Below are 21,537 nucleotides of genomic sequence, written 5' to 3' on the forward strand. Positions count from 1 at the left end.
ATTTTATTTTATTTTATTTTATTTTATTTATTTTATTTACATTTATATCCCGCCCTTCTCCGAAGACTCAGGGCGGCTTATACTATGTTAGCAATAGTCTTCATTCTATTTGTATATTTATATACAAAGTCAATTTATTGCCCCCAACAATCTGGGTCCATATATATAATGTAACTATATATATTACATTACATATATATAGTTATATAGCCAAAGAAAGCCTAAGCTTTACAAAAAGTTTTATAAATTCTGCTTGAATCTGTGGGGGGAAAAAAGGCACTGAAAGCAATTCTGTATCTAGTTCTGGGCTGTTTAGTTAGAATATATTATAAGATAATTTATATAAAGAGGAAATTGTAGAAATTGTGAAAGCTGAAAAAAAGAATGGCAAACTGCCACATGCAGCGCCTCACTTGGATGTGTCTGGAGGTCTTGGAAGCTTGACTACCCTACGTTCTCCTACAAATGGACCTTGGAGCTTGTTTGGAGGTTCTAGCAGGGGAGCGCAGCTATCGTATACCCTTGACCGAAGATCGGTACACTCCTTCTATCTGGGAAGGTCGTCCTCTTCCACCGAGCGCGCAGCTTCGGGAGGGACGCACATGGAGCGGTGAGGGAGGAAGGGGACACCCGCCTAGCCAGCCAGATCAGCCGAATCAACCCTGGCGATCAATGGGGTGACAGATGTCGCAGCCAGATCGCCCTCACATCCAAAGAAAGTAGGATAGCTCGTGCTTATATGAAGAATAAAATGATGCTACCTTCGAGGTTATGGTGGTACTAACTTGGCAGATGAAAAATACAATATATAGTTATTCGTGCGTTGGCAAAAAGACACCGTGAACAAACAGCGATGGTTGTAACCTGCAAAACCCGTTTCAGCCGTCCTTAAACGTGTCCCCAAAAGGCTTTGAGAAAAATGCAAAGTAACCGTCTTAAGCACCTCCTTCTGGCGGCTCATCCCCGCCCCCCGGCTCCAATCGGCGGCGGCGGAGGAGGGAGCCGGCTCTTAATAAATCGGGTCTGCGGCGGCTCCCGAAAGTTAAGCAGAAGCGAGAAGCAGACGCGGATCGTGCGTCTCCGTTCTAAGACTGGTCGGGAGCAGAGGCTGGGAAGGCTTGGGAAGGGACCTGCGAGGTGCTTTTCTGCTTGGAGAGGTACTTGATCCTATGGAGAAATCAAGCGCGGTGAATAGGCTTGAGAAGGATGATGGCTTGCTTGCTACACAGTTGCTTGATTTGATCGTGGGAGATGTTTTGTTTGAGTGAAGGTAATTCTTTTTTTGGCGGGGTGGGGGAGCGGAGCTGCAAAATACAGAATTTAGCCGGGTGCTTCATCCCTTTGGGGCAGGGGTCTCCAACCTGGGCAACTTTAAGCCAGCAAAGCTGGTTGGGGCATTCTGGGAGTTGAAGTCCTCCAGGCTTAAAGTTGCCCAGGTTGGAGACCCCTGCTTTGGGGTGCATCCTAACACGGCGGAGGGTTTCCGAATTAGGCCTTGCAACCCGAAGTGATCATGATGGGACAGATTGCAGTGTGTAAAAGTGAAGGGGGCGGAACGCGGTACAGAGCACCTTCGCGACAATCGGCAGGAGTTTTGAAAACTTTTTTCTTAAGAGGCATCCTTTGGCTGGTTTCTCCCCATCTCCCCACTACTTTCTTAAGAATTCCCTGGGCACCGAATTTGGTTCAAAGGAAGTGAAATTTCGTTTCTGAAAGAGAAGAGCGTAACTAGGCTGGGCTTTTAGTGAAAACACAGCACTGTTTGATCAGTTCACCCAAAGCAAACACCGCCTGTACTTTTTTAATGAAGTGAGCCATGACTTTTGTTTGCAATGCTCAGTTTAGCATTCCGTTTAGAATGGCATTTGCCGGTCTGTTCCCTCTGGCTGCCCACATAACTTCAGTTGAAGTTCGTAAAAGCCCCTGAGATGCGTCAAGACATTTTGTTCCTGCATTCTCTCTCCTTGTAAAGAATACAGTAATTAAGATTATATCTGGAATTTTGTAGATATCACACTGGCTATGTGCTCAGCTCTGCAGTCAAATTACTGTAGACATTACGCACAAAATCATCTTTAGTTATTCCCCATAAAACAGCTAATAGAGCTTCAAGCAGTTCAATATTTTGGCCTTTCTAGTTTGGCATAAGAAGGTATTTGCATATTTCTACAGCAGGATGGCCAATTCTAAAACTAAATGCTATTTCATGAGTTAGTTCTCTCCGTTGCCCTCACCCTTGTCCATGAAGATGATAGGAGAAAAGCAAATATTGGCAGGCCAAGTGAGAGACTTCAGATCGCCTTTTCAGAACTTCCTTTCTGCTTGTGAATCTTTGTGCATCTGATCTTTATCTCTCTTTTTTTAAAAAAAGCTTCAGTAGCCACCCCTTCCTCTGAATTGGAAGTAGTTTATCTCACAGAGCCCTGGAACTCCTGTTTCCAACCTTAAAATAACCCCCTGTCCGTCAAAAGAAAATTGTACTTTCAAAAATGAGTCATTTTTTTTTCAGCCGACGGATCTTAAGAGGATTTTCTGGGGCTCCCCTGGACCTTAAGTAGTAGCAGACCACTGATTGCTACCCTAAAGCTTCTGCTGCTTTGCCACCTCATTGTCATAAGTATCACAATTGTAATACTTGGTCACTGTTCTTCAGAAATTATGTAACTGGATTGATTGATTGATTGATTGATTCAAAGCCTCCCATCTTACATATATAACTCTGGGGAGCTGATACAATCGAAAACCAAAAAGGAATAAAGAATTATAACTCAATAATTAAAAACCATTAAAGAAAAAAATTAAAGCAATTCAAAATGTAATTTTCCAGAGGGGATAATCTGTACAATAGATAACAATACAACTAGCTAACGGGTGCCATAAAAACACTGCCCCCCCACCTCAGGCCTGAAGACAAAACCATGCCTTAAGAGTCTTTCAAAAGGCCCATAAGGTGGTGGTCTGCAGCAGAACAGGTTCTCCTCCTGGATCCCATCAGATGACATTCCTTAGTAAATGGAAAATGCCTTTCCTCCTGACCCTGATAGGAAGGGTAGATGTAATTGAGGAGAGATGGTTTCACAGATAACCTGGCCCTATGCTAGGGGATTACCGGCTTCTTGAATTGAGCCTGGAAGCAAACTGACAACCATCGCAACTTGTAGAACAAAGGTGTTATCAGGCACTGATCAAGGAGTACATATAACTATCCCCCACTACTGCATTTTGCACCAGATTGTCGGGAAGAGATTGGGTGAGCCAGGGGCAAGAGTCAAGCGGGTAATGAGTCTGAGAAGTTGAATGTTAGATGTGAACAACAAGATCCACACTTGAAGAGCTCGACTAGCTATTTTATTGTTCATGCCTTTTACACAGGAATCTTCCCAGATTGGTAATTTGCATCTGGATCAGACTAGATATGGTTCACTCAAGAGGGGGAGAGGGGGTCAGACTTTGCCCTCTTGTACCTACATAAGGATTCCAGACTACTTCCCTGCTTGACTTCTCCTCCTGGCTTGCCCGTCTCCCTCTGATACAGTTGTAGCTTGCAGATGTTCTTCAAGGACAGCCCTGTGAACAGCATTTTACAGTAATCCATTTGGGAGAGGACCAAGGCATGAGTGACTCTGAATAGAAGTTCTCAATCCAGGAACAGGTGCAACTGTGCACAGCCTGAAGTTGTGCAAAGCCTTTCCTAGCAATGTTGTCACTTGCTCTTCAGACAGCAGTTATGAATTCAGAAAGACCCAAAGATTGTGCAATAGATCTCTTTGGGACAGTAAAACCCTACTCAACACCATGGGCCCCAAACCCAAAGCCATTCAGTCTTGCCAGGATTGAGCTGAAGCTTATTGTTCCCCATCCAAATCCACACCGATACTAGGACAGAATATCAACAGCATCCCTTAGTTTGCCAGGTTGGTGATGTATAACTGGGTATCATCAGCATACTCACCCAGTGGTTTTATGTAGAAGTTCAAGAGGAATGGAGAGAGTACAGATCTCTGCAGCACCCCACAGAGAAGGGACTGAGGGTCCTCTCATTCTGATCAACACTGACTGAAACTAGCCCTGAGAGAAAGAAGAGAACTAACATTATACATTGCCTCTTACCCCCAACCCTGGTCCAGAAGGATACTATTGTTTCAGTGATACTGAAGGCCACCAAGAAGTCAAGAAGAGCAAGGATGAATGCATTATTCCCATTCTGCTCTCAATAGAGGTTATCCAAAAGTACCTGGACATCACTTCTGAATTAGCAGTTGATTTATTGAGACCCAGTTCTGGGTTAGCACAATGTTGCATTAACTACTGTTGTCTACCAGGTTTCTCTGAGTATGGAAATATGTAAACTGTTTTGTATGCTAGCATTGTGGTTATGTAAGTAAGAGTGTACTTACCGAACTGCCCTGGATTCTGTCAAACCACAGATTTTTCTGTTCTGGGAGCCATTGCCTCCTGCATAAACAAATCAAAGATTATGTTAAGTGGTATCAGTATATCTATTAATAAAACTGTATCTCAGACGTGTGTCTGATAAAATAACTTGATCTGATCAATTAGCTTTACTCTGCCCTGCCTTTCCTGTATTCGTGCAACAGAATGGTCTCTTTCGTTACTTTTTGTTCTTTGTTTTGTGCCCTCCTCAGGCCCCCATCCCAGGAGATTAAGAAACGATGGCCGAGAAACCGAAATTGTATTATTTTAATGGACGAGGCCGAATGGAACAGATACGGTGGTTGTTAGCAGCTGCTGGCGTAGAGGTCTGTGTTTCCTTATTTATAGACCCAGAAGGCTGTTGGGATATTTTTGCCAATTTTTTCTCTCCAAAAGAATCATCTTTTGAAAAAATCAAACCATTTTGAAGGAAAGATCTACAGGTAGTTCTCAATTTACAACCATAATTTTGGTTGCTAAGTGATGCAGTCCTGAAGTGAGTCATCATGTGTCCAGACCTAAATTTATGACCATTTATGACCATTTTTCCAAGGTCATAATTAAGCAAACCCTGCTTAATGATATTGTTAAATCTGGCTTTTCCAATTGATTTTGTTTGTTCAGAAACTGCCTGGACAGTTTCAACTCCAAGACACTGCAATGTTTGTAAATGTGAAGTAGTTGCCAAGCACCCGAATTGTGATCATGTGACGATGAGAATAGCACAACAGGTGTAGTTTTGAGGATAATCACTTTTTTCTGAGGCCGTTATAATTTTAAACTGTCATTAAATGAGCAGTTGTAGAGTCAAGGACTGCCTGTATATTATGCATTGTAAATGTTTTGCTGTGGCCCCGTATCCTGTTCTTTTCTTCGGGAAGCTTAAATACAATAGAACTGCCCCCTAATAACCCTGCAGGTATTTTTTTTCCCTCTGTATTGTTTTCTTTCTTTGTCAAATTCTCCCTCTTTGCAGCAGGAAAGAGCTTGGATTTTGAAAAGGATAATGTTTAAGAATCCAAACAGTCATATCGTAGATTCCCTACATATCAGCCAGGGGTGGGTTTCAAAACTGATTGCTACCGGTTCGTTTGTGGGCCTGTGCAGGTGGGCGGAGCCTCCTGCTGCTGCCGCTACTGGTTCGCCCAAACGAGGGCGAACTGGTAGCAACCCACCACTGATACCAGCTCTTGCTTCCTCAGAATCCTCAATTTCAAGTTAGAGATGGGTGATTTACAGAACACCCTGAAGTGAGGACAGGTAACATTGAGAAGCAAAAAGCAATGCTTAAAGCAGGGGTACCCAACCTCCAGGCTGCAGCCCACTACTGGGCCTTGAGCTGTTCAGAATCTGCCCACAGAAGTGATAGGCGAGCGTGCACACATCCCCATACGAGCAGCATGCATGCGCGTATTCCATTTGCGTGCAAATGAAGCTGCCTGCACACGCGCACTTGCCTGCCGCTCACACAAAATCATCCCCTCTTTCCCCTGCTTCCCACCCACCATGCTGCAAAGCCAGAAAGGTTGTGGAACCTTTAAAGGACCTATTTTGCTCTGTGAAACCTTCTTTGCCTTGACTCTCACTCCTATAAGGACTGAACCTTCAGAGTGTTGTGTTTCATAACATTCTCAGGTTTAGTTTGGAGAAGAGAAAAGTCAGCAAGGCTATAGGAAATGGGTCCAAGTACATTTGATCTTGGCTCACCCTGCATATTTTGTGCCTTTATGTATTCAGGATAACTAGTCCGACAGAGTTAATATATGAAGAGAAATTATATTGGAATTGCTGCAGTATAAGATAACTTTATTATGGTGTTTTTTTTTTAATGAGTACAGGTTGTTGAATGTTGTTGAATGATCACTCGTTCAACAACGGGTTGAAATTAAGAATACTGAGTGAGGGAGACTTATAGCAGATCCTCAAAGTTGTGGTTGCGGCAGCATCACCACAGTCATATGATTGCAATTTGGGTGCCTGGCAACTGGCTCGTAGTTATGACAGTCACAATGGCATTTGGTCGCCATTTGCAAATTTCACTGCTGGTTTCCAACAGGCAAAGTCAAGGGGGAAGCGGGCAGGAGGTCGAAAATGTTGATCACATGATTACGAGAGGCTGCCTAATGATGGGGTTTGCCTAATGATGGCAACTGGGACTGCAGCAGCTGCCTTTGTAAGTTGGCGCAGTCCTGTGATGTCACATTTTATAACTGTGTCAGAGTTGCCAGTCCCTATTACCATCGTTAAGCAAAGACCACATGTAATTGCTTTTTTGCCTTTTCTAAGAATCTTTAGCTACTGGTGAGTTGAAATGCAGTCCACAAATCCTTGAATAAAAACGGGAAACCTGATTGTATGGCTTTTATTATCTGTTCCAAAGTTAATTCAATCGCCCACTTTGCCTCCAAGGTAACAGAGGTCAAAGCCTAAGAGGTTGGGTTACCTGTCCTTGGAGGGTGTGAGGGTTAGAGGGGAAGGTCTTGCAGCTACAGTACAGCTAAGGAAGAATAAGCAAGCTTCACTCCTCAGTCCAATGGGATGGAGGTAACATCATGGGGATGCGGCAGGGGAAAAAATGATGTTACAAGGTTTTAACAGTGACAGAGTTGGAAGGGACCGTGGAGGTCATCTAATCCAACCCCCTGCTCAGGCAGGAGACCTATACTAGGGATTTAAACTGTCGAATGGCCAACCTTCTGATTGACAAGCTCAGCATCTTAGCTACTAAGCCACCTAGCTTGTGGCATGGAGAAAGATCAAAAATCATGATTTGAGGTTCTAATCTTGGGAAAAGGATAGCAAAGCCTTCAAAATTGCTCAAAATTTAAGCCAAGATTTCTCACACTAGGAAGCTTTGTTGTAGAGAGTGAGAAGGTAGCTACAACATTTCCAGGCTTTGGGGTGGGAGCTGAGAATATGTATTGGCTACACTTGCAATATCACTGCTGAAAAGCATTTGCTCATTACCAAAATGGTGGCCAAGGCAATGTATATGTATGACCCAATGTCCTGGTTGTCTTTTTTCTCTCTTTACCAATATGTGCCCAAGTAACCGGCATAGTTAATGATTCTAACTAGATTTCTGCCGGATCCCAATGTTTTCCCTTCTTTTTCTCTCGTAGTCCTGCATGAGTGATTTTAAAGCTCAAGTGATGTTTTCTGTCCTCAGTTTCTTGACATTTCAGGTTTATATCTAACGTGTTAGAAATATTTTGTAAAATCCCCAATGCCAATAGTGCTCGACTTACGACACAACTGAGCCATAAATTTAGGTACAGTAGCTAAGCGAGACAGTTGTTAAGTGAGTTTTGCCCCGTTTTATGACCTTTCTTGCCACAGTTGTTAAGGGAATCACTGGAATGGTTAAGTTAGTAACACGGTTGTTAAGTGAATCTGGCTTCTCCAATGACATTGCTTGTCAGAAGGGCGCAAAAGGTGATCACATGACTCTGTACACTGCAACCAGTGGTGGGTTTCTACCGGTTCGCCCCAGTTCAGACAAACCGGTAGTGGCGGTGTCTCGATGCTCCGCCCACCCACCATCACAGACACTCTGTGCATGTGCAGAAGCACCGCGCACGAGCGATGCACACACAAGCACACACTCACAGTTCTGAACCGGTAGCGAAGGTAAGTGGAACCCACTATTGACTGCAACCATCATAAACATGAGTCAGTTGCCAAGCATCTGGATTTTAATCATGTGACCGTGAGAATGTTGCAATGTTCATAAGTGTGAAAACCGGTCACAGGTCACTTTTTAAAGTACCGTTGTAACTTCGAATGGCCACTAAATGAACTGTTGTAAGTCGAGGGCTACGTGTTCATTTTCCTGAAGGTTTATGAGCTATGCAAAAGACTTGAGAGTGGAGTGAAATGGGCCGTGATATGTGCAGTCTTTTTTCTATTATTCAGTAATGCATTTAACAGCGGCAATTTTTAGAGGCTGAAAAGTAGGATATGCATTCTGAACGCCACAGTACATGATTTACAAAATTAATAACACACAATTACATCTTTTTGTCTTGTAATGCATGTACTTTATTACTGTAGCTTTTTCTAGCTAATTGTGTGGATCTGACTTGCATAACCCAAAAAGTGACTATCAAAACTCTTGGTTGTACTGCAGAGGAAAGAGTCAAATTTCAAGGCACTTGAATTACTACATGAAACTTTGTCTTTTAAAAAAAGCATTCTATTGGCTAGTTTTGCCTAATTTCACGTATAATTCAGATAAAAATTGGCTTGCAAAAAACCCGGCTTACTAAAAGTTACTTTTTTCAAATATACAATACTCAGTATAAATATACAAGCCTCCCTAAAAGATAATTCAGTTCTGTTCTGAGGTATTTGATGTTCAGATATGGTTATTTGTAGGCAAAAGTTCAGTGATTCTTCTCAGTGGATTGCTGAGTTGAGTGGATTGCTATGTGGATTGCTATGAACTGAGTTCTAGAATTCTGAAAACAATTCCCTTTGCATCTTTTTTTTCTGTCTTTTAGTTTGAAGAGGAATTTGTTGAGACCCGAGAACAATATGAGAAGCTGCTTCAAGGTTATTTGTGATGAAACTGAAAATATTTGGTTGTACCAATGGCACTGAATTTCCACTTGGATGGAAACAAACAGATGTTGTCATTCTTGAGTGATGGAGAAGAGCTACAGTATGGCCTTGTTCCTGAAGAATTGTTCCTTGTTCTTAACATCTGTTGATGGAGGCTTCAGATAGTACCTTCATATATCTAAGGAACATAGATTTGATATGCAGAAACCAATCCTTTCCTCCCAACAAATGTAGGATAATTTACATTTTCAAGGGCAGGGATCCTGTGCCCTTCCAGATGTTGAATTACAGCTCCCAGCCTGGCCAGTGGTGAAGAATGCTGGAAGCTGTAACTGAATATCTGGAAGGGCATAGGATCCCTGCCCTTGAAAATGAACATTATTCTACATTTGTTGGGAGGAAAGATTGGTTTCTGCATATCATATCTATGTTTCTTAGATTCATTAAGGTACTATCCGGGGTGAAATCCAACAGATTCCGACAGGTTCTGGAGAACCGGTAGCAGAAATTTTGAGTAGTTCAGAGAACCGGCAAATACCACCTCTAGCTGGCCCCAGAGTGGGGTGGGAATGGAGATTTTGCAATATCCTTCCTCTGCCATGCCCACCAAGCCATGCCCATCAAACCACACCACACCTGCCAAGCCACCCCCACAGAACCAGTAGTAAAAAAAAATTGGATTTCACCACTGGTACTATCTGAAGCCTCCATCAACTGATTTTTAAGAATCTGCAAGATTTTATATTTAGAATAGCTACAACTCTTATTTGCTGATGGATGTTCTTCCAGTAACTGAAAATGCAATTCTGGCTCAATGGCATAACTTGACTTAATTCATTTTTTTAAAAAAACATCATTTATAATAGAGTATTAAGCTTCATTTTAATTGTCTTTAGTGCGTGTGTGTCTTTTCATTGTTTCTTTTACTTTTAAATATCTCTGGTTTTAATTCTGGTTTTATGTTGTATTCTGGTTTTATGTTGTATCCCTAGATTATGTTGTAATCTAGGGAGAGAATTGTAATACAGATGGAACATTATGTTGTATTCTTTCTAGCCTTGAATGCTACACTCACTGCCTTATTTGGAAACTGTAACTGAATATTACTATGTGTTTATTTTGCCAGTGTTGCCAGTTCTGGTTGGATGACCAGTATGACACAGAACATATGTTTTATTATTATGCTAAGGTTATTCTAATAACAAATTGAATGAGACTCTAGGACAGTGGTTCCCAACCAGTGTGCCGCGGCACTAAGGGGTGCCGTGAGATCTTTTGAGGGTGCCGGGAACTTTTGAGCTACGGAGATTTTAAATATCTATTTCCTTATAAGGGTGCCGGGAACTTTTGAAAGGCTTTCCAAGGGTGCCTCAAACAAGAAAAGGTTGTGCCTCAAACAAGAAAAGGTTGGGAACCACTGCTCTAGGAGAACATAAGCATCTGCTGCATGCATTTCCACATTTTTAAATTGCAAACAGAATGGGGGAGAAACCCTGCTTGAAAAATGAAGGAACAGATAGCCCATTTCAGAAAACAGCTGGGAACACATGGGAATATTCAGGTGCATTTTTGTCCTATAACTTTTTAAATACGGCTCTTGTTCTCTTGGCACGTTCCTTAAATCAGCTGTGTTAAAACCCCAAATATAACATGAGTAGACAGCTGTAAGGTTTAATGACACTCTCTTTTTGTCTAAACAGGAATCTGGGAACTGGGGGGCGGGGATTCATGCAGTGCGTTGAATAATGATATTATTTGGTGTGTGAAGTACGTTATGGCTTGTAAATCATGTTTTATGCCTTAGCACAGGGGTAGTCAACCTTTTTATACCTACCGCCCACTTTTGTAACTCTGTTGGTAGTAAAATTTTCTAACTGCCCACCGGTTCCATGGTAATGCACCGTGTATCGTCATCTGCGCATGCCTCTCGTGCATTGTGGATTGGGTTTGGAGGTGACCACCAGCTACCAGCTCTGCTTGTCTGTTACAGCTGGGTGGTGTGGTCCTCTTGGTTTCTGTTGTAAAGTAAATATGTGCTGTGTAGACAGAATGTTTGACATTTGCTGTGTTTTTCTTCTTTCCGAAGATGGCTTCTTCATGTTTCAGCAAACACCCATGGTGGAAATTGACGGGATGAAGCTGGTACAGACACGGGCCATCCTCCGTTACATTGCCACGAAGTACAACTTGTATGGGATGAACTTGAAAGACAGAGCATTGTAATGTCACCACTGTATTTAGCTAACTTGAAACTTCAGCTGGAATCCTGTCTATTGTGCCTGCCTTTGATTCCGTCACATGAGCATCCCTCTCACTGAAATAAATTGTGGCCCACTCCTCAAAATACTACATGGCAGTGGTGAAATCCAAATTTTTTTACTACTAGTTCTGTGGGTGTGGCTTGGCAGGCATGGTGTGGCTTGGTGGGTGTGGCTTGGTGAGTGTGGCAGGGGAAGGATACTACAAAATCTCCATTCCCACCCCACTCTGGGGCCAGCCAGAGGTGGTATTTGCCGGTTCACCGAACTGCTCAAAATTTCCGCTATTTCACCCACCATAGCTTCCAGTTGTTTTACAGGTGCACTGAAAATTTCCGAACCTGCTAGATTTCACCCCTGCTACATGGGCTAGTCCACCATGTTAAACCATAAGGCCTGTTTAGCAACACATGGTAGTTTTGCTTGCAGGCCCATGCAGCTAACCAACGACCTGTGATTTTGCCAGCCAGGCTCCATTTGTTTCTATGCCTCTCCCTCCCCCTCCCCCTGATTCCTTCCATGAATCTGAATTTGAATGGAAGCACAGCATGTAGGGCAGTTGTTGGTGGAGCCATTGGGCAGAGCCATGCATGTCTGTTGCTAAACAAGCTTTGTGGCTTACCACAATGTACAGGTGTAGTTCTGACGTTGGCATGCAAGCTGAGAGTAACTCAACCATTGGGCTAGGATTATGTTTCAGAATACTTTTTCACTCACGCCAAAATAAAATTTACCAAGGCTGGTCCTTGAAAAGCAACTTTCGTTGTGTGTGTCTTCAGTTATTTGAATTAGTGAAACTGAAGGGGTATGAACTTCTCCCAGTGCTATGCATAACTACTATAGCCATCTGCTATGCATTTGCTACTGGTCACCTGGAATCCAAGGAAGGATAAATGTCTAGCAGCTGCAAAACAAGTTTAGCTCCTTGATTAGATATTACTTATGACCAGTGAAGCTAAATCTGGTTAAATACATTTCCTGGAAAAATTGTTCACGTATAGCCACTTAAAATGTTAACATTTGGAGATATTCATTTTTTTTTAACCAGAGTACACCTATTTTAGGATTTTACTGCAGTTATTATGTGTTCTTTTCTTCAGCATGATGGCCAATTAGTGATTTTGCTTAGAGGGCATTCTGAAAAACAAGACTCAAGAATTGGAAGTCATCCACACTTAATAGATCGTAAGATAAGCGCTCAAACTGATGCAGGATATTCTGTCTTCTTAGGATTGATATGTATGTGGAAGGAACAACAGACCTGAGTCTCTTTATTTTGCCCTTCCCTTTCTTGACACCAGAGGATCAAGAGCGCCAACTTGTTACTATTAAAGAAAAATCAACAAAAAGATATTTTCCGGTTTATGAAAAGGTAAGTGTTACTAAAGAAATGTTTTTAGTTCAAGGATCACCCACCATAGCTTCCAGTTGTTTTACAGGTGCACTGAAACGCCAACAATATCTTGCCTGGGTGGAGGTCTTGGAAGGATAAAACATCTGGAAAGCATCAGGTTCCTCACATCTGCTTTACAACAGGATATGTAGTAGCGTTTTGTTTTTTCCCCCTGTGTGACTTGTCTTGAGAGGTGTGCTGAGTCCTGCATTCAGAAAAGATGTATATCCTAGAATAGAATAGAATAGAATAGAATAGAATAGAATAGAATAGAATAGAATAGAATAGAATAGAATAGCAGAGTTGAAAGGAACCTTGGAGGTCTTCTAGTCCAATCTTCTGCTTAGGCAGGAAACCCTACACCACACTGGTCCCTGCCATTTCCTCAGAGGGGGAAAGGAGGGGGGAACATGCCTCATGCGCCCCACATGCATGTGCCATCCACGCAAAACGGCCTCCTGGAGGCGGCTCCCGCAAACCCAGCAGTGTGGCTGGGTTGGCAGCATGTTGCAGAGTCCTGGGAACCATGGCTAGAAGCGTGTGCATGGCCGCAGTGGTGAACAGCTGATGAATGGCTGATGAACGGCTGTGTTTTGCTGCCACTGGAAGTCCCGTTGCTGCTGCTCCCTTCCTGTTCTTTGCATCAGCTGTGTACCTCATTGCCTGTCAGTGCCGCTCGTGGCCAGACCTGGCCCGGAGAACAGCCTATGTCATGTCCCACTCCTCCTCTGACGGCCAGGTCTGTAAAGTCTGTCTCAAGCATGGCCACGAAGCATCTGCAGCTTTGCCAAAGTCCTGTCAGAGTTCTCAGAGCAGGCAGGAATTCAAGGTGTGACTTCAGCAACCAGATTAGACTTTGCCTGACTCAAAGAATGCCAGAAAGCAGATCATTTATATAGGCCATGGGGTGTGGCTCCATGATTCAGCACTTATCCAGGCCTGCCCCTCCCTTCCTTTTGCTGACGTCTCCTCTCCATTCTCCGGAAGCGTGGATCTGTCCACCCTTCGTCTGCCTGCCCAGCTGTCGGCAATTCTAGCTCGTGACTGGCTTCATGCTCATCGTGCTCACACGCTGTGGGGGGGAGGTTTATTTGCTCAGTCTGTCCGGGCATGGTGCCAGGACTGGGGGCTGGAGGCATGCCAGGCCATTCGTCTTCATTATCAGTCTCTGGCTGAGATAGCAGGAGATGGGAGGGGCCCGGCTGCGGAGAGGAGGGTAGGCGAGGCACAACAGCCTACTGATGAGCGGCTGGCCGGTTCTGTCCTGCTGCCACCTTGTTGCAATCCTGGAATATGCTGAAGGATAATGCAACGTTTTTGCAAATAGCTTGAAAATTGGGAGGGGAGATTTTCCTGCCTCTTATCCTGTTCTCAGCCCGTGCTGAGCTTCAGAACAGGGTGAGAGGCAGGAAAATCCCCCCTCCCCATTTTCAAGCTGTTCACAAAAATTCCCCATTCTGAGCCTTCAGCATATTCCAGGATTGCAATATTGAAGGGCAGGCAACAGCGACAGGACATCTGGTTGCAGCGCCATGGCTGGGCCGATGGCATGGTGTAGAGTCCTCAGAAGCATGGCTGGAAGTTCGTGCACGGCCGCAGGGGTGAACAGCTGACGAGTGGCTGTGTTGCGCTGGCGCTGGAAGTCCCATCACCGCCGTTGCCTCCCTGTTCTTCGCACTGGCTGTGCCCCTCATTGCCTGCTGGTGCTGCTCACAGCCAGACCCTGCCAGGAGAGCGGCCTGCTGATGAGCGGCTGGCCGGCGCTGTCCTGATGTGTCCTGCCACCGCCACAGCCTTGCTCGTCATTGGACTTACCAGCTCTGATGCAGTTCTGTGCCTGCCCCCCAGCACCACCAGGTATGACGAGCTCACTCCTACTGTACCTCAAAAAAAAAAAAGACCTCCCCCCAAAATAAGGCCAAGCACTTATTTCGAGGGTCAAAAGAAAATAAGACCTTGTCTTATTTTCGGGAAAACATGGTACTGTCCCTGTGCATTTTGCTTTTCTTGCCTAAATGTAGAACCTTACTTTTTTCACCATTGAATTTCATTGTTACATAGCACCCAATGTTCAAGTCTGTCAAAATCCTTCTGTATTTTAAGCCTATCTTCTGGAGTGTTAGTTATTCCTGCTAGCTTGGTATCATCTGCAAATTTGATGAGTTCCCCATCTATCCCCTTGTGCAAATAATTGCTGAAGACATTGAAGAGTACTAAAACAGAGCAGAGTACCCCACTGCATGCTTCCCTCCATGTAGATGCAGTTCCATTGAGGACTACACATTGAGTGTGGTTGGTCAGCCAGTTACAAATCCATCTGGTGGTGACGCATTCTTAACAAATAGGTTATGGTCTACTTTATCAAATGCTTTACTGAAGTCCAAGTAAATTGTATCGACAGCATTCCTCTGGTCCACTAATTTTATCACTTTGTCAAAGAATGCAATAAGATTTGTCTGGCATGATCTGTTTTTGACAAACCCATGTTGGCTTTTGGTTATTACTTTGTTTGCTTCTAGGTGTTCGCTGCTTTGTTAAATTATGGAGGGGTATATAAGTCTAAGTGCTGTTGCTATTGCTATAATGACAAGGGGAGAAATATGGCTATGGTGTTCCTTCTGAGTACTATATGACAGTGAAATCATCATTTCAATACTTTTGTTTTGCATACTAAACAAGGGTCATTCATTTCTTACTTTACTCATAGAAGATCTTTCCACTGGAATCTTGGAGACCCACTGAGTGGCTGCTCTTAGATTTTGTCTTATCCTCTTGCCCTTATAGGTGCTGAAGGATCATGGACAAGATTTCCTTGTTGGCAATCGGTTTAGCTTGGCAGACATTCACCTCTTTGAAACTATTTTAATGGTAGAGGAAAAACTCCCCACTATCCTGAATGAATTTCCTCAATTGCAGGTATGAGAAAATAAATAAAGTCTTAGTATTCCTTTAAAGCCCAGGTCATGAGGTTTGAACAGGATTTTATCAAATGGTTGATATTACCGTATTTTTCGGAGTAGTAAGATGCACCTTTTTCCCCCAAAAAAGAAGGTGAAAATTTGGGTGCGTCTTATACTCTGAATGTAGCCCTGCCCAGCTTCTCAAACAGAGGTTACAGAGACTGAAAAAAGTGTCAGAAACTAAGCTTCAGAAAAGAAGCTTCCAAACAGAGCTTCAGAAAAAAAGCCCCAAACAGAGCTTCAGAAAAAAAGCCCCCAAACAGAGCTTCAGAGGCTTTTTTTTTCTGAAGCTGTTTCGGAGGCTTTCAGAGGCAGAAAAAAAAGCAGAAAAAAGCAAGACACAGAGCTCAGAGCCAAGGAACTTGTTGCTAAAATTCACCTCTGGGAACAGCTGAGGCCAATCCATCTGCCAATTAGCTTTTTTCTTACTTGCCTCCCCAAAAACTATGACGCGTCTTATACTCCGGTGTGTCTTATACTCCAAAAAATATGTACATGTGTATTGTGACTTGTGTCATAATTGTAGCTTTTTTATTTTTTAATGCTAAAGTCCAGTTGATGAAAGTGTTTTCATCCTCCCCGCTAGGCTTTTAAAACAAGGATCAGTCATATTCCCACAATTAAGAAGTTTCTGGAACCAGGAAGCCAGAGGAAACCTGTCCCTGATGGTAAATACGTGGAGACAGTGAGAAATGTTCTTCAGATGTATCACCAGCTGAAGCCAAATCCTTGAGATTCCATCAAGTTGTTCTGATGATTTCAGAGATACAGAATTTTGTAATACGCCCAAGACAAAAGCCATGCTTTCACATTGGAGACACACGGAATTTACAAGAGAATTGCACAACCCTTGCAAACTGCATTATAGACTGTGAAAATAGCTTCTTTTGTAGTGACAGTTGTAGTAAAGAAAGAGGATCATGATTGTAAAGGGATTTGATATAAGCATTATGACTGATTAAGATCAACATTCACTAAGAGAATCATATTTTTAAAAAGCGGTGTTTTAATTCTAGACTATCTGTAATCTCTATTTTTTTGTGGGCAACTCAATAGCATCCCTGAAATTATACTATTGAGATTTAGTGAACAATCTCCAAAATAGGAACTCACAAGTTTTGGTAGAAAACAAAATATGGATCAGTCAAAAGAGTTAATTCTCCTAATAAGTAAACCAAGCATGCAGTCCTTTTGAAGAAACCCTGTCCCACCAGTCAGCATAATGTCGAAGCATAATTACCCAGACCACTGCAGTCTTTATCATCACCACCATTTTTATGTTGTTTTGGTAAAATGTGATCTATCAAAAATTGCTTGCTGTTTTAAAGGGTATTGTGAATCATTGCATTATATGAAATAATATTTTTACTCGTGCAATAAAATAAAGCTTAGCAAGAAGCAGAAAAAAACAACATTTTCTATCTAACACTGTATTTTATTAATAAAGGTTTTTTGGTTGTTCAAACCTCCTTCGTTTTCCTTTCCCCAGGCTTTCTGTTCTTTCAAAACATAGTGTGTTCCATGATTTTGATTCACCATTGTGGCATATACAATGAACCATGATTTATCACAGTGTTAAATATAACATGGCATAAAAAGGGCTCAAATTAAATACGTTTTTTGTTGTTGGTTGCGATTGAAACAAATATATCTGGGTTTCCATAGTATCTTGTCAATCTCTTAAAACGTATACATGTCAATATTTTAGTACATTTACATTTAATTTGCAGTATTCATTAGGATAGTGACTATTTTTATCATATTGGCCTGTTGCTATCATGCTTTGGAATTTTACTCTGTTCCTAATGAGCTGTTTTTCTTGTACAGAAAGATATTGTTTGCCTGATTGCCCACAAAGAACACACATTTCTGATTTTATTAGGATCTTTTGAACTTGTAATCTTTTTATGAGTAACAATTATAGATAAAACACATACTCTACTGTAGTTTTTAGGACCATTTATTCATTCATTAAACTCTCTGAATGCAATTTACAATTTTATAATTCAAAAATTACCTACTTCAGGTGAATAGTTTAGCCTCGTAAGCATAATGCAAAGATTTCCAAGAGTATCATGATTCATAGGTTAAAACGTAGGATTCCTTTCACACAATTTACCAATGTAACAAATGAAGAAAATAGCTTTCAGTTAAAAAAAAAAAAAGCAAGGGTAAAATTAAGGAAACAGTATAACCCAGTGGTTCTCAACCTGTGGGTCGTGACCCTGTTGGGGGTCGAATGACAATTTGCCAGGGGTCGCCTAAGACCATCGGAAATATGGGAAGTATACGTGCGAGTCAAAGAATCCAATGGTTGACTCCACAAGCCAGCTGCAGGCTCTTCAAATCACTAGCCGAATTCGGCTTCAGGCGCGATGAATTAAAAAAGAGAGAAATCTTTGCTCTGATGTCTCCCTCTCAAGCCAGCTGCAATCACTCCCAATCGCTAGCCTAATCTGGCTTCAGGCGTGATAAACTTAATAGGGAAGGAGTCTCCACTTTAATGCCTCGGTCCTCAAGGCAATCGCAAGCAGTTCAGATTGCTAGCCAATACGGCTTCAGGCGTGATAAATTAAAAAAAAACAGTTTGCCGGTTTTTTCCCCCTTCGGCTGCGGTCGCCACATCATGGGGAATTGTATTAAAGGGGTCGAAGCACTATAAAGGTTGAGAACCACTGGTATAACCCATCATCTGAAGCAAAAAGGGCCTCTTGGAGAGCCAGCAAATCCAGTCTTCTAGGTCTTCAGCATGTTTCTCCTAGACTCGGTCAGCTCTCTTACTGATTAATATTCTGGTTAAATTGGTTAAAGAAATATGTGTCTCTAAGAATAACATAATTAGTGACACAGGCTCTGTCTCACACATCTATGCACCCCACCACTACATTTGTTTTTAAAAATCTATATTAAAATAAATAAATAAAGTTATACCTTGTGAAGTTACAAGCCACCAATACACTTTGGCACTTGGGAAAGGAATAAAATGCTTAATAAAACTTAGCAAGAAGCAGAAAAAAACAACATTTTCTATCTAACACTGTATTTTATTAATAAAGGTTTTTTGGTTGTTCAAACCTCCTTCGTTTTCCTTTCCCCAGGCTTTCTGTTCTTTCAAAACATAGTGTGTTCCATGATTTTGATTCACCATTGTGGCATATACAATGAACCATGATTTAGCACAGTGTTAAATATAACATGGCATAAAAAGGGCTCAAATTAAATACGTTTTTTGTTGTTGGTTGCGATTGAAACAAATATATCTGGGTTTCCATAGTATCTTGTCAATCTCTTAAAAGGTATACATGTCAATATTTTAGTACATTTACATTTAATTTGCAGTATTCATTAGGATAGTGACTATTTTTATCATATTGGCCTGTTGCTATCATGCTTTGGAATTTTACTCTGTTCCTAATGAGCTGTTTTTCTTGTACAGAAAAATATTGTTTGCCTGATTGCCCACAAAGAACACACATTTCTGATTTTATTAGGATCTTTTGAACTTGTAATCTTTTTATGAGTAACAATTATAGATAAAACACATACTCTACTGTAGTTTTTAGGACCATTTATTCATTCATTAAACTCTCTGAATACAATTTACAATTTTATAATTCAAAAATTACCTACTTCAGGTGAATAGTTTAGCCTCGTAAGCATAATGCATAGGATTTCCAAGAGTATCATGATTCATAGGTTAAAACGTAGGATTCCTTTCACACAATTTACCAATGTAACAAATGAAGAAAATAGCTTTCAGTTAAAAAAAAAAAAAAAGCAAGGGTAAAATTAAGGAAACAGTATAACCCAGTGGTTCTCAACCTGTGGGTCGCGACCCTGTTGGGGGTCGAATGACGATTTGCCAGGGGTCGCCTAAGACCATCGGAAATATGGGAAGTATACTTGCGAGTCAAAGAATCCAATGGTTGACTCCACAAGCCAGCTGCAGGCTCTTCAAATCGCTAGCCGAATTCGGCTTCAGGCGCGATGAATTAAAAAAGAGAGAAATCTTTGCTCTGATGTCTCCCTCTCAAGCCAGCTGCAATCACTCCCAATCGCTAGCCTAATCTGGCTTCAGGCATGATAAACTTAATAGGGAAGGAGTCTCCGCTTTAATGCCTCGGTCCTCAAGGCAATCGCAAGCAGTTCAGATTGCTAGCCAATACGGCTTCAGGCGTGATAAATTTAAAAAAAAGTTTGCCGCTTTTTCCCCCCTTTGGCTGCGGTCGCCACATCATGGGGAATTGTATTAAAGGGGTCGAAGCACTATAAAGGTTGAGAACCACTGGTATAACCCATCATCTGAAGCAAAAAGGGCCTCTTTGAGAGCCAGCAAATCCAGTCTTCTAGGTCTTCAGCATGTTCCTCCTAGACTCGGTCAGCTCTCTTACTGATTAATATTCTGGTTAAATTGGTTAAAGAAATATGTGTCTCTAAGAATAACATAATTAGTGACACAGGCTCTGTCTCACATATCTATGCACCCCACCACTACATTTGTTTTTAAAAATCTATATTAAAATAAATAAAGTTATACCTTGTGAAGTTACAAGCCACCAATACACTTTGGCACTTGGGAAAGGAATAAAATGCTTAATAAAACTTAAGGTCTCTTATTGGTGGGAGGGAAGGGGGTGCGTGCCTTTGAGTGACTGTTAACTCCTGCCGACTGTCTGAATTAGTCCCTGCAGTTTTCTTGCCAAAATTATGGAAGTGGCTTGCCGTTGTCTCCTTCAGAGGGCTAAAAGGGAGTGACTGGCCCAAGGTCACCCAGCTGGCTTCATACCTAAGGCAGCAGGAGAACTGTCTCCTGTTTTCTAGCTTGGTGCCTTAACCACTGCACTATGTCCTGTTGTCATCTAGTGGTTAAAATATGACATTTCATGATTTAGTTAAGATCACTAACATCGCTTATTTTCAGCAAAAGTATTTCATGCAGTGCAGTCATGTGATGTGGTGCTTTATGACCATGTTACTTAGTCACGGTAGTTCTAGTCCCAACTGCTGTTAACTAAGGATTGCCTGTTAAAAAAACAAGCAAACACACTGGAAGAGCCTTGCTTAATACCTTCAATACTGACTGGCTCCCATTTCCATTCAGAAACATCACAGCCAATTGTGCAGAGAGAATTTGCAGTAGAAAAACAATCAGAGCCAAGCAGCTCGAACAAGATCATTATCCGGTAGTCCACAGAAGTGTGTAGGGATATTATAAATTAGTATTAACCCACTCCCTTAAAACGTTTTTCAGAATGTTCTGTTTTTCTGGTGCATCAAAATATTTGATTTCCTGCCTAGAATAGAATAGAATAGAATAGAATAGAATAGAATAGAATAGAATAGAATAGAATTTTTTATTGGCCAAGTGTGATTGGACACACAAGGAATTTGTCTTGGTGCATATGCTCTCAGTGTACATAAAAGATACCTTCATCAAGGTACAACACTTCATGATAGTCATAGGGTACAAATAAGCAATCAGGAAACAATATCAATATAAATCGTAAGGATAGCAGCAGCAAAGTTACAGTCACAAGTCATAAGTGGGAGGAGATGAATGATAGGAATATGAGAATATTAATAGTAATGCAGACTTAGTGAATAATTTGACAGTGTTGAGGGAATTATTTGTTTAGCAGAGTGATGGCGTTTGGGAAAAAAACTGTTCTTGTGTCTAGTTGTTCTAGTGTGCAGTGCTCTATAATGTCGTTTTGAGGGTAGGAGTTGAAACAGTTTTATGTCCAGGATGTGAGGGGTCTGTAAATATTTTCACAGCCCTCTTTTTGACTCATGCAGTATACAGGTCCTCAGTGGAAGGCAGGTTGGTAGTAATTCTTTTTTCTGCAGTTCTAATTATCCTCTGAAGTCTGTGTCTGTCTTGTTGGGTTGCAGAACCAAACCAGAAGAACCCTTAGCCCTAGAATTGACC

The 21,537-nt window shown here is 41.8% G+C and overlaps 1 protein-coding gene across 2 annotated transcripts; it reads left to right on the forward strand.

Moving 5' to 3' along the window:
- The first annotated feature begins 994 nt into the window (after positions 1-994).
- LOC131195391 (glutathione S-transferase 3-like) lies at positions 995-17,398 on the forward strand. Of its 2 annotated transcripts, none has more exons than XM_058177246.1 (7): positions 995-1,157; positions 4,647-4,760; positions 8,937-8,988; positions 11,084-11,216; positions 12,486-12,627; positions 15,433-15,564; positions 16,195-17,398. In XM_058177246.1, the coding sequence occupies exons 2-7, from the start codon at positions 4,674-4,676 to the stop codon at positions 16,339-16,341; spliced, it is 693 nt and encodes a 230-aa protein (XP_058033229.1). In that variant the 5' UTR covers positions 995-1,157; positions 4,647-4,673; the 3' UTR covers positions 16,342-17,398. The 2 variants fall into 2 exon arrangements, with proteins under 2 accessions (XP_058033229.1, XP_058033236.1); XM_058177253.1 differs by lacking the exon at positions 995-1,157 and adding an exon at positions 1,181-1,270.
- The last annotated feature ends 4,139 nt before the right edge of the window (positions 17,399-21,537 follow it).

The sequence above is a fragment of the Ahaetulla prasina genome, chromosome 1 (assembly GCF_028640845.1).
Source record: "Ahaetulla prasina isolate Xishuangbanna chromosome 1, ASM2864084v1, whole genome shotgun sequence".
NCBI lineage: Eukaryota > Metazoa > Chordata > Lepidosauria > Squamata > Colubridae > Ahaetulla > Ahaetulla prasina.

Bases quoted from the DNA above. Each gene is read 5' to 3' on its own strand.
- LOC131195391 (XM_058177246.1), top strand. From the start codon at position 4,674: ATGGCCGAGAAACCGAAATTGTATTATTTTAATGGACGAGGCCGAATG. The intron at 4,761-8,936 runs GTCTGTGTTTCC...TCTGTCTTTTAG, and splicing joins TAGCAGCTGCTGGCGTAGAG to TTTGAAGAGGAATTTGTTGA. The intron at 8,989-11,083 runs GTTATTTGTGAT...TTCTTTCCGAAG, and splicing joins ATATGAGAAGCTGCTTCAAG to ATGGCTTCTTCATGTTTCAG.